This window comes from Etheostoma spectabile, chromosome 5 (genome assembly GCF_008692095.1).
Source record: "Etheostoma spectabile isolate EspeVRDwgs_2016 chromosome 5, UIUC_Espe_1.0, whole genome shotgun sequence".
Lineage (NCBI taxonomy): Eukaryota > Metazoa > Chordata > Actinopteri > Perciformes > Percidae > Etheostoma > Etheostoma spectabile.
In genome coordinates this window covers 14,375,662-14,389,469 of record NC_045737.1, presented here as the reverse complement: position 1 = coordinate 14,389,469, position 13,808 = coordinate 14,375,662, and the positions used below count along the sequence as shown (strand labels likewise).

The 13,808-nt window shown below is 39.5% G+C and overlaps 1 protein-coding gene across 2 annotated transcripts in view; it reads left to right on the top strand.

Annotated features, from left to right (window-relative positions):
• The first annotated feature begins 608 nt into the window (after positions 1–608).
• The window catches only part of antxr2a (ANTXR cell adhesion molecule 2a), an 88,695-nt gene continuing 75,495 nt past the window's right edge, over positions 609–13,808 (top strand). Inside the window, exons 1-3 of one of the 2 annotated variants that reach the window (XM_032516116.1) lie at positions 609–1,155; positions 6,583–6,654; positions 12,481–12,552. In XM_032516116.1, the coding sequence (XP_032372007.1) occupies positions 974–1,155; positions 6,583–6,654; positions 12,481–12,552 (326 nt within the window). In that variant the 5' untranslated portion in view covers positions 609–973. The remainder of the gene's footprint in view (positions 1,156–6,582; positions 6,655–12,480; positions 12,553–13,808) is intronic. The other variant, XM_032516117.1, reaches the window with a different exon arrangement.

Genomic DNA, 13,808 nt, shown 5'->3' with positions numbered 1-13,808 from the left:
TGGAACTCTAGCTCTGCCGAAGTCCAACAGCTGGTTCCACCTCGGGCAGGCGCATTGGACTGGAAACGGATGAGACCTTAAAAGGCTGTCGGAAAGATTGGATTGGAACTTAAAACAAATAATTTGCTACTTTTACATTGAATTATATGAAAAACAGTAATCAGTCTTATCCCAAAGAAGAAAAAAAATGCCGTTTGTATCAGTGATTCGACCCTCTGAACAAAACGGGGGTCGTTCTTTATAATGAGTAGTTTAACTGCACTTCATTGTTTAACCACTGTATTGTAGTCTATCATGACAAGCTGAACCTTGATTTTTTTCCTTTTAATGTTGATACTTAAGTGGTCTACATTTTATAAAACTTTCAGTATAGGCTATAAATGTGTGTAATGGAGTAATTCTGCTTATTAGGCCTAAAACCCAATGCCAAAAACCGCTAAATGAAGTGGCGTTGTGTCATGCGTCAGTGGATATATAAAACAAAACATTAACAGTTATGACTCAACTACAACAGTTTTTAATCATGTCCAACCATTGTTTTTTTTTTTTAAAGTCCCTCCTCTAGTACTCAGAAATACGAGCTTTGGAAGAGCACATGAAGGCAAACTAACTTTTCCACAGAGCGTGTGTACTCTTAAGTTTGTTGTTAGCTGTTATTAAGGTTTATCTTCTAAAAAATGGGGTCAATATGAGCTCAGGAGCCAGTCTGGTTTTATTTAGGATGTGAGTGAGTGAACGTTGAGTCAGGAAGATGAAGAAACGACACAGCCGTTGACGACAGGGGGGTGATTTCCTTTATTTCGCAGCTCAATCAGTTAACTTGGTTTGTTTGGAGGAACTTTTACATGAAACGTTAGCTCCTCGCGCTGCGGGTATGCGCTCTATATAAACTTAAATCTTGTCTGCGCCCTGTGAAACTCTCTAAAGGCTATTTGGTTTTTGTTTTTTTAACTCAAGACCTCACTGAACTGTGATGGCAACAATGTTGGAAAAGCTGTCACGTTATTTCACCGCGGAGGGTGAACTTTTTCATGGAAAGAGTCGGTGGACTTCGGCGGCGGTCGCTGTGCTTCTCCTGGGTTTGTTTGCGTCGTCTTGCTGGGCAGAAGAAGCATCCTGTCACGGAGCTTACGACCTCTACTTCGTTTTAGACAAGTAAGTAGAGAAAAAAAAAAGTTTGTCAGCTTTTGTTTCTGTCCTGTCTCATTGAAAACAACTGGAAACAATGTGACTGCTGCACCCTGCAAAATAATATCTTTTGAAATGTAACGGTAGGCTCGTTGTTTTTCTTACAAATGGCTGAATTTGCATGTGGAGGGAGAAGAGACAGCTCACATGCATGGTCACGTACTGTTTTTAATGTTTTTACCGGAAATGGTAAAATCATAGATTAGGTAACAGATTTGGCCAAAAGTATGTGGACAGTTCTTTCCACATATGACAACCATGTGGACAGGGGGTGTACTCTACACCAGAACTCAAGGGAGGTCTGTGTGCTACAGTATGCCAAGACAATGACGATGCAGAAGGTTTTCATGCAATGGTTTGGTGGAAGGCCCTTTCCTGTTTCAACATGACAACGTCCACTTGCTCAAAGACAGCTCCTTAAAGACATGTTTTTTCCCAGTTTGGTGTGGAAGAACTTGACTGGCCTGCACAGAGCCCTGACCTCTCAACCCCTTCCGAACTCTTTGGGATGAACTGGCATGCAGTCTGTGAGCCAGACCTGATCACGCACTTATGTCTGAATAGTAGCAAATCTCTGCAGCCAGGTTCCATCCTATTGTGGAAAGCTTTCCCAGAGGGCTGTGGATTAATGCCCATGGTTTTTGGAATAACATGTTCAACAGTTGCATTTGGGTGTAATGTCTGTGGTGTACCTGTGATAATAGGATCCAGTGGCTATATTGCATCAGTCTGTCTATGGAGCCCAAACACCTTGCCTGTCAATGTCTGGTCAACCCATTTCTTCTCTTCTGTCACAGATTTCAGTGGAACATTTTCTCCAGCATATGTTTTAATGGGCTTAAGATTGCATTTATCCACCTCAGTATCTGTGCTCATCTTCATCATCACCATAATCCTCATGATGTTCATTGGGGATGCATTAACACATTCAGTTAAAGTTTTTTAAGTCTCTGAAGATTTCAGGAAAACAGATTTAAAACCATGCCTGCCTGGAAAGTTGGAAATAAAACACATTCACAAGTTTGGTAACAGTACGTACGGCACACATTTGAAAAGTTTGCAGTTATGTCAAATATACGTAGTGTGTAGGCTACAACATGAAAACACCTGTACAGTCCCTCAAAGTTGGAAATCGATGAATGCAACCTTCCGGTTGGAGCTTAGCCAGACTCAGCTTGGTTTGTGACCACTCAGATCTGATAGGTAACTGCTGCCTATCCCTGATTGGCTGGAGTCTTGCTCAGTGGTTACGTGGTAGGAAGAGAGTACTCTGACAAACCTCTTAAAACCGCACGAGTCTAACCATGACCTCTCCTTAACACTAACCAAGTAGCGTTATGTGGCTAAGTAAACCATGCTGTCTCTAGGAGCATAGTTGGTCACATGGTATCATAAGGTTTTTCCAGATATTGTTTCCCTTACACGAGACAGGCTGCCAATGTCTGGTGGTGACCGTGAAAACAAAAGAATGGATGTTTGTCACCTCTTACTCCCTCACAATAACAGAAAATGCTTACTACTTTAAATTATTATATACACTGTATATCCATCTCCAACCATGTTTTGTGAAGGTTACATCATTTCAGCAGTTATGGAGGTAACTGTCGCACCATGCTTGCTCTTGGAGGAATTACTAGAATTGTTGGGACTTTATAAATTATAGTGGGTGGTCTAGACCTACTCTATCAGTAAAGTGTTTCGAGAACTGTTTTGATTTGATACCATAAATAAAATTCAATTAAATTGAAATAGCCATGATCTGTCTTATCAGTGAAAACAAGGTTCTCTCAGTCATGTAAAACTCTTGAAAGTTTGTAGATTTAAAAACTTTACAAGTCTACAATGTGGCACCCCGGTATCTCTAATCCTCTCTGTCCTATATGATCAACTAGCAGGGATTTTACCTTAACATAATAAGACCTTAAACACCACTGAGAAGTAAGGAAGAAAGAATCAAATCATGAGTATAAGCAGACTTTGCCGTTGTACCACTTCCTGTGTCTTTGATTCCCTCAAACTGCTGCCTCAGGCTTTAAACATACAAATACTACACAGCCAGATGCAGTCAGTTCAACAGCGCTTTGCAGTAGCGTCATGCAAAAAGGTTTCCAATATATCATAGAGAGTTTACAGCCTTGACAGCAACTGTTTTTAATCCTGTCCTCCCCCGGCTTGGAAACATGCCATTACTCAGGGCCTTGAGTTGAAACACGGCTCCCTGACCCATTTTCAAACCAACCCCACCCTCATCTCAATTGCTAAATTGCAGGATGTGACTGAGATTATTGGCACACAAGTTTCACCCAAGTTTATGTATCCATTGCATATATTGTAAGTTGTTTAAATAATTGATTTGCATATGCACGTTTATATTTGTGAAATGTAAAAAGCCTAATCTGCAGTTATTGCTCGGTCATCAGTTTGTCAGTGTGTCAAATTGTAGCATGTCTTTAAAGGAAGTTTACTTTATCGCGGCAGATAAAGTATCTCTACTGATAAGACTAAGATCCTAATGTCAGCAGTTTGGGCTTCAAGATTTGTTGCGGCAGTAATGTGTTGCATTTTTGTACAAACAAACGTTTTTTTTTGTATTCTAACACCACGTTATGATGTCTCTCTTTGGTCAGTTCATGAAAGCTTTACTGTTTGGTTCTCAAAACACCAAGGTAACTCTTTTTTTTCCCCAAGGAAATGTTGTGTGAGGTGGCACTAAGCCTTATTTATTCAGGGAAGTTTCATAGAGAGAAAGCCCTGATCAAGCTCGCACAGTTCATTCACACCTGGAGGCTGACCTGTACAGTCCCAGTCTGGTGTGCTGGTAAGCGCTGTTGCCCCAGGATTTATCCTACTGGTCCGAAGAACTCACTAATGATCATCTGGTCACAATAAAAATCTTCTATCTTGTAATATATAATTTATTTTTATGATAACAATATACATCATCTGGAAATTCAATTGAGAAACTGCTGCAGATTAAATGTTAACGTGGAGTCTAGCAATAGGTGAGCTGCTAGCCGATATAGACGTTAAACAAGAGTTATGTGTAATGCAATCTCAGAACCCGTCGGCTAGTGGTCTGACAACATTTTAGCCTCTGGGGGCAAAGAACAATATTTTCGGGGTTTTGATGTAGCTAGCAAATATCCAGATATCTGGTATCCATGCCAAGACTTCCTCTTCCACAGCAAATGTTGACATTTTGACAAATTTCTATATCCATGTATGAATGCAGATAAATAAATAAAAACACAATTGTTGTCGGACGATAGCCGATTGCTTCCCGGATTGTATTTCCATCAATGCGTTCCACCTCTTTTGTTCTCCACACAGAATGTTTACCTGCAAGCAACCAAAGCCCGCTCAAATGTGATTGGTCAATACTACTCGGACTACGAACGGAAACCAGAACGCTTACGATGTCAAAATCTTGTCTTGCCTACATATTCTGCATACATATGCATATGCTGTTTTAAAGGAATTAGTGTGTAATATAACTATGGGTCTATGAATTCTAGATAATAGATGTATATTTAGCCATTAGTGCTTATGTGGTAACGCAACCTTAAAGTCCTGGAAAAGTTGATGTTAAAAACAGTCCTATAGCTTGAAATGACGAGAACCAAATCTCAGACCATATTGAATCTCCTATCACTCTACTGTACATAACTTACAGTGATTTATTGCCCCTTTCTGGGTCCTGGCATATTTGCAATAAACAGGTAAATATCTTGATATTTAGCATTAGCAGCGATAGCCACCATTGCACAACAGATTGGGATGGAAAGTTATGGAAATGCAGATAAAAAAATAAAAAAAAGCCTCTGCTGAGCACCTTCAACATGATACAGATGTGTTCCGGAGCAACAATAATTAAATGTTCACCCCTTTAACTGCCTTATCAACACTACCCTATATTGTATGTATGTATGTATGTATATTTTTCCTAGTATTTCATTTATCTTTATATTCTGTGCTGTGTGACAGATTTTGCTGCTGTAACACCGTAATTTCCCATTTTTCTTGGGATCAATAAATATCTACCTACCTACCTACCCTACCTACCTACCTACCCACCCTCTGACACAATGTGGCCAGAGTGCAGTGGAACTCTCCTTTTCTCTCACAGTCGTCTCTGCCCTCCACTCTGTAACCTTGTCTTTGGGCAGCAGGGAGGAGAAAGAGGTGGCATGAAAGATGAGCCTCCTAATGTTCAAACCCTTCTGTTTTATGTTCTCTGCACATATATTGAATTGTAATTATTGCCTTAATTACCTCATTGTCGTTATATCAAGGGCACATTTTACACACAATGTTCAATGTGGTCAAACTGACTTCTCGAGGGGTGAGAAGTGCCAAGGGCTACATGTTGACACCCACCTAACATTTGTCCTTGGTCGCAGTGAGACATGTATGCATCGTTTTCATTACTACGTCTTAATGAGTTTTAATGAGACAAAAGACAGTGGTGGAGGAAGTACTCCATGCCTTTGCTCTAGGAAAGGTAGCAAAACCTCAAAGGAAAACCTGTTACCAGTTTTCATTCTTTTATACAAGCTGGAGAAAGGAAGGATTGATGGAAGAGCACATGGAAGGAAGAAAAAAAGAGATAAAAGAATGAATAGAGAAAGAAAAGCAGGAATGAAACCAGGAAGGATATAAAATAATACAATTAGATATTTTTACTCTAAATAAAATAAATCCAACAATCCCAGCACTTTTAAATTAAACCACCATTCTACTAGACTTCCCCCCCCTGCTGTTATCATGCTAAATATACCGGGTTGTCCTTTAATTACAAGGTTGGTGGTTCGATCACAATGTCCTTGAGCAAGACACTGAACCACAAGGTACTGGGAAGGCCAGCCTTGCATGGGAACTCCACCACTATCGTTGTATGAATGTGTGTGAATGAGACGCAAGTAGAAAAGTGCTTTGTATGGTAAGATGAGGTGAATATATAATTGTAGTCTATCCATGTATAGCTGTTTGCATTGTACTTGTGCTTTTTGTGATGCACGTTTTCTGTTTTGTCTTTTGTAATCGGCTTTGAGTGGCGGACTTGGGAACCATTGCTAATGTTGGACTAGACATAGTTACTTTAGTATCACTTTGGATGATTTGCCTACCTTTTTATTTTCGGAAATACATTCTAACTGTACCAACCAAGTCGATTAGTAGAAAGGCAAAGCTCCTGTGAACATTTGTGTGTTCTAACAGCTGAAGTGTCTGCTATAGAACACAGACTTATCAGCACAATTAACCAGCATGTGGCTGGTGTTACTGTCCAACTGTGGCTGTGGTACAAAGCACAAATACTGTACAGTATTTTACTCCTCAGCACACAATCTGCTGCCACTCACAAGCTGCAAACTGACTGTTATTTTCTTGTTTCAGGTCTGGAAGTGTCGCTAATGACTGGGTCGAGATTTACTCGTTTGTGAAGAACCTCACCGACAGATTTGTGAGGTGAGTGCAAAGTCGCCGTTGACATTTTCTTTGGAAACTAAAACAGGGTTTTGTAATGAAGTGAAATTATCCTTAAGATTCAATTCAATTTATTTATAGTATCAATTCATAACAAGAGTTATCTCAAGACACTTTCAAGATCTGCAGATTCAACATGGAGCAAGGGCAAGCCATGATTCAACATTCATATAACAAAGCAATAAAAACAAAAAAATGTTAGAATAATTTTCTTCCAGAAAAGATAAAAACCATCTCTTCAAAATTACATGATAAATGATGAGCATGAAAGTAAGTCAAATGAGCCGATTGGTTGGTAAAATTGAACAATCTTTAACAAACCTGTTTTTATTATACATCTGTTTGATATTACCGTGGTTGCTTTATCGGATAAATGGCTATAGTTAAAGAGCCTATGACGTTACTTGCAGCTCCCACCTGTTTTACAAACTCGCAAATTGCAAACTCTATGACACCCTTTTTGCACATAATTCATTAAAAAAGACGAAACCAAAGAAACCGGCTTGAAACGTTCGGCTTGCATAACGTTTGAGTCAAACCGCGCCTGCCAGCACAGTACAGACGGTGGCGACCCAGCCAGAATGAAGTGGTTGGTTGAAGAAAATAGCAAAGGCACCAGGTGGGAGTGGGTGGCAGAGAGGAGCAGTCTTCTGGGCTGTGAGAATGGCCATTTGCACCGGGGGGGTCCGGCTCCACACTTATCCCCTGCTTCCACCACAGAACGGCTGACAGGCAGACAATGTACAGTAAAGCAAAAGAACACTGGAAGGCGACGAGGACAATCTGCTAAACAATGCTCGCTCACCAAGAGCTCTTCTGTTCCGCCATGTGGAACAAACTGGACTACTTCATCAACCCCCCCCCCCCTCGAAAGAAAAAGAAATCCCACCACCACCCTCTGATTTGTCCTTGGCATCACTGCTTCTCTATCCGTAGTCTCTCCATACTGCTCCAGCAGTAACATATACAACCATATACTCCACTGAGAACCTTAAGTTTGATGTTAAGTTACCACCCACATTTTATCATCTGTGACTTGAGCGTGGTTAGTTTTTAGTCCACATATGACACCGAAAAGCAGACAGGATGTGGATGTATACGGCTGCTACTGCCACCAGCCAAATCTGGCCGTGTGGCTTAAAAATTGTGCTATGTTTGTGGGGGAGGATTGCAACTGGGCCATGTGTCATGTGGGTGAGAAATATCAGCACCTCTCCTTATGCTCCAAAGGCTTCGGATCTCTAAAGGAAATGCTTAACTCTCTGAAGTTTAACTTGTTTTGTGGGATGGCATCTGTGTGCTGTGCGTTTGTAACCGAGACAGGAAGTAACTGAGTACATTTACGCTTTAAGTCCTGTACTTTCTCTGATGTTAGTTATGATGAGTTACTGGTTACTTGGTTACTGGTTACATTCAAGATTTAAGTAGAGATCCTACTTTTCTCTTCATATACCAATTGTGATAGCAGTGCTACTTTACTACTACTTACTACTTTAAAAAAATGTAATCTGTAAGCTGTGTATAAACGATTTGTATTATTCTCCTGCAGTTATGTGTAAAATGAATCTTAATCTCTAACTATGCATCTAACATTCTTTTTAGACTTGTGCAGATGTTTATTATATTATTGTTACATTGCATTTCAGAGAAAAACTATATGTATTGATCACATTGGTCCAATACTGGACCCATTACATAATGCCATTATCAGCACCAGGGGCCTCATTTATAAACGTGGCGTACGCACAAACGGAGACGTACACCGCTCTCTACGCAAGAATTGGGATTTATAAAAAGCAAAATAGATGGAAAAAGTGTGGCCCTCCATGGACACTCTGACCCAAGCGGGGGCTCAGGAAGGGTGAAATGAGTTGCAGATGGATAAAACACGTGAAACTGAGACCATTGTGTTAAACAAATCGAAATATTGCCTCTCATTAATGATATGGAGAATTCACAAAGCCATTCTTACAGTTAATATCCTACACAAACACCTGTTTGATCGCGGTGAAAAACTACGGAGCCTTGGAGGTGACATGGAGGGAAGAAAACCCCCCACAAAAATTAACAAAAAATCATGTATTGGGGACAAACACTTTTGCGAGATCTTGACTTTGTTTTGCAAGATATCCCAGTACATGTTATTTTTTTTGTTTTTTTCTTCTTGTTTTTTCCCCCCCCTCCATGTCACCTTTAGGGCTCCGTACAGACTATATATATATAGAGAGAGAGAGAGATACTATCGTAAATTCAAATGAAGAAATATTTGCGAAAAAAACCTCAAATGTTCTGTAATTATATTGTAATTTATGGACTTCATTCTCATAAAAAATGTATCAACTGGACAAATAAGGTTTACACTGATGCTGCTATACACTGTTTATTTGTATGGCTTCAGATCAGAATCGGAATCAGCTTTATTCGCCTGGTATGACAGACCTACGAGGAATTTGACTTAGGTTGGAGCAAGCCTCCGGGCGGCAGCTATGGAACAACGCCACCACACGCTTTCTCGAAAAAAAACAATGCAGACAGCAACATAATATACAATACAACATCACAACTTAACGCACAAGACATACACTACCGTTCAAAAGTTTGGGGTCACATTGAAATGTCCTTATTTTTGAAGAAAAGTACTGTACTTTCAATGAAATAACTTTAAACAGTCTTAACTTTGAAGAAATACACTCTATACATTGCTATGTGGTAAATGACTATTCCAGCTGCAAATGTCTGGTTTTTGGTGCAATATCTACATAGGTTTATAAGGCCCATTTCCAGCACTATCACTCCAGTGTTCTAATGGTACAATGTGTTTGCTCATTGGCTCAGAAGGCTAATGTGATTAGAAACCCTTGTGCAATCATGTTCACACATCGAAAACAGTTTAGGTCGTTACAGAAGCTACAAAACTGACCTTCCTTTGAGCAGATTGATTTTCTGGAGCATCACATTTGTGGGGTCAATTAAACGCTCAAATGGCCAGAAAAGAAGAACTTTCATCTGAAACTCGACAGTCTATTCTTGTCCTTAAAATGAAGGCTATTCCAAGCGAGACATTGCTAAGAAATTGAAGATTTCCTACAACGGTGTGTACTACTCCCTTCAGGGACAGCAAAACAGGCTCAACCAGAGTAGAAAAAGTAGTGGGAGGCCGCTTTGCACAACTGAGCAAGAAGATAAGTACATTGTCTCTAGTTTGAGAAACAGACGCCTCACAGGTCCCCAACTGCATCTTCATTAAAGTATCGCAAAACACCTGTCAACATCTCACTGAAGGGAGGCTGCGGATTCTGGGCTTCAGGCAGAGTGGCAAAGAAAAGCCATATCTAACTGGCCAATAAAGAAAAAGATTAAGATGGGCAAAAGAACCAGAATTGACAGAGGAAGACTGGAAAAAAGTGTTGTGACGGATGATCCAAGTTTAGGTGTTTGGATCACAAAGAAGAATTTTGAGACGCAGAACAAATGAAAGAGGCTGGAAAATGCCTGACGCCATCTGTTAAGCAGGGTGGAGTAAATGATGGTCTGGGGTTGCTTGTGGTCTGGTAAGGTGGGAGATTTGTACAGGGTAAAGGGATTCTAATAAGGAAGGCTTCACTCCATTTTGCAACGCCATGCCATACCCAGTGGACAGCGCTTGATTGAGCCAATTTCATCCTAAACGGACATGACCCTAAACACACCTCCAAATTGTGCAAGAACTATTTAGAGCAGAAGCAGGCAGCTGGTATTCTTCGGTAATGGATGTGCCAGCGCAGTCACCAGATCTGACCCCTTGAGCTGTTGTGGAGCAGCTTGACCGTATGGTACGCAAAAGTGCCCATCCAACCAATCCAACTTGTGGGAGCTCTTCTGAACGTGGGTGCAATTTCTCCAGATTACCTCAACAAATAAACAGCTGAATGCCAGGTCTGCATGCTGTAATTGCTGCAATGGAGGATCTTTGACGAAAGCAAAGTTTGATGTAAAAAAAATCTTATTTCAATACAAATCCTTATTTCTAACCTTGTCAATGTCTTGACTCTATTTTCTATTCATTTCACAACGTATGGTGGTGAATAAGTGTACTTTTCAGGAAAACACAAAATTGTTGGGTGACCCCAAACTTTTGAACGGTAGTGTAGATAGTTTTATTTTTGTTATAAATGTTTTTATTCTAGCTCCTAAAGCATGTTTTAACCATTGTGAAAGGTACAACATAAATGTTTTACTAATTACATGCTCTTTGCACAGAACTATTTATAATGTATAATAAGATTAATTCCGACACCTTTAGCTTTTCAGATTCAATCAAATTGATGGGGAGAAAAAGTCACGCCATGGATAATGATGCACAATGGCTGGCTTTGCACTGTTGGGAGATGTGGCAAATGGAGACCAACAGCAAGAAGACTTGCTGGCAAACAAGGACGAGTGGCCTCAGAGCCGGTTCCGACTGCCTCGAGCTGTCGGAGAAACCATGCTGTGCCGTTGTCATGCCGACACCTGTCCCACTTCAAGAGGGGTCAGCTCCGGCGTCCCGTGGCAGAAACACTCTCTGTAGCTGCATTTATTTTGCATCAACTTTAATATCTGACCTTTTTTTTTAATTTGGGCCATGGTCTGTGGCATTAACTGCGTCTGCAACATGTTGTCACTCTACAGATTTTTGGCATTAGTAATCACCACACTGTGCCCACCAAACATATTTTCATTTTTTCCACCTCTCTAACAAGAACTACAACTTCACATTGAGTAGAAGTCCTTTGCTTTTTTTTCCTCGGTGCGCCTGATGTCGGTATGGATAAATATTAATTTGGAGCGTTTCACCGACTATTTAAAGGTAAATGATGGTTGTGACGTTTAGAGTCAATTGTGAACACGGGAATCTGTCGTAGGACGTGCGTGCGCATGGTTTTATAAATTTGAATATATTTGTGCGTACTCACATCCTAAGTTATGTCTGTACGCCACTTCTGATGCAAATTCGCCTCACACATTTATAAATAAGTGTAAGAAAGTAATTTTATGATCAGTGTGAGGTAAGTTGATGATATAAGACTGTTCTTTTCAGGAACTTTAAAAAAAAAAGCCTTCTTCAGCTTGATCTGTAGAGGAGTGAGTGAGTGAGTAGACTGAAATGACAGAGTAGAATTACAATATGGAGTAGCAGGATGACAGTATTAGGTAGACAAACAAAAGTGAGTATGGATCAAATTTTGCTCATTTTCCGTCCCTTTCTTAAATTGGCAAAGCTGTTGTACAACTGTTTTCCCCTAAGAAAAAATTTAAAGGCATTCATTTTGAGAAGTTTGGCTTGTTTTTATACTTAACGATACTAAATGTCAACAGTACTGGTTGTACAGAAAAGACTCTGATGCCAATGGTCAGAGACACAGTGTGAGTTCACACTCTTAAACAGTCACAGGTACAGTATATATTTGTGCAACAGGATGTGTGTGTGTTTATGTGTGACTCATCATCACAACATGTTTCTTGTCGGTGAACTGATTAATCACTTCCTGTAATTATACATGCCTTTTATTCTCCTGAACTGAACCCTTGAAAGAGCTTTATATAAAACTGTCAGTAACATTTACTCCTCAATAGCCATTCTGCGTGTTTTACATGTCATGTTGCATGGGTGGTTGATAGAGAGAATGAAGGAGGGAAGTGATGATTTTATGGAGAAAGGAAGGAGAAAACCTGTATGAATTTGACAAACGTAAAGTATATTGTCTTAGCTTAGTGCTATTCCATTTTAAGAATGAGACATTTTGAGAAAAAGTAGCATTTCTGTTTGATTTCTGTTTTTCTCTTTAGCCCCAGAATGAGAGTCTCATTCATCGTCTTTTCAGCCCAAGCCAAAGTCCTGCTGCCTCTAACAGGAGACAGGTAATCAATCTCTGGAATAAATTCATGATACTCTTGAATTAGACTGGTGCTCCCATGGTTACTGTCCCTTAACTTAAGGAGTCGCGTGGTCTAAAGATGGCCATTGTGTCTACTTTTTACAGTTTTTCTGTTCTTTCTGATGGTAAGATTCCAGTTTTGCTTATTAGATAAATTCCTACAAATGATAAAGCATGTTCTCATTAAGTATGTGCTTCATTGTCATTATATGCAAAAAAAATAAATCAATAATTTGCGTACTGTATGTGCAAGTTAATTACCAGAATAATTTTCCATAGCTGTGTCTTTGTGAGACATGTTTTTTTTAAAAGTAACACCCTTTTCAAAGCTGTAATAAATGTACCATGTATATTATTAAAATAGATATGATTGTATTCATATTTATTATATTTAAACTTGTAGTTGCATACTGTGCTAGCATTTTGTTGATTTGGGTTTACTATGAACTTGCCCTGTTCTTGCAGGCCACTGTAGTGAAATGTTTGCATGGTGACATTAGGTCCAGGTTAGATGTTTGGAATTCCCACTGGGGCTTTGAATGCCAAACTGAATAAACTGCTTCTATTTTCATCCTCATTACAAGAACAACTTATTATAGTCTATTTTTTTTTTTTTTTTTTTTTTTGGTCTGTCAGCACAACCATAACCACAAGTTTCCACCACATCATGTAACTGCTGCACAGTAGGAATGGGAGTCACTAGAGGCATAACAATACAATATCATCACGATACAATATTATTGCAGTTTTAAACGTATTTAAATAAATTGTGATTTATTACCTTTTTTCCAACTTCAATTTTTTTTTGTCCAATTTTAAATGATGTCCCCTAAAGGAAACTTTGTCACCATCTGTTTTATCTAAAAAGATACAGTACAGTTTGTTCATCTCACTTCAATTTGTTTGCTGCAATTTGAGATTTTCAAGCAGACAAAGTGACCAACACATATATAATAATAGATTGATACTGCGTCTGTGAATCGATAAAGTATTGCCAATGAAAATATTATGATAGTATGCTGTATTGATTCCCCCCCCCCCCTACTGTACAGTAGTGCAGTGATTCTCAAAGTGGGGGTAGGGACCCACAGGGGGGCTGCGAGCCAGAGAGGGGGAGTCGCAAGTTGATTTCCAGAAATAAAATAAAAATTTAAAAAACGATTAGAAATAGCCTATGTTAGCCATGATTTCAACACAAGATAAAACTGTTGTGTTATTTTGTGTTGTCAATATGCTCGT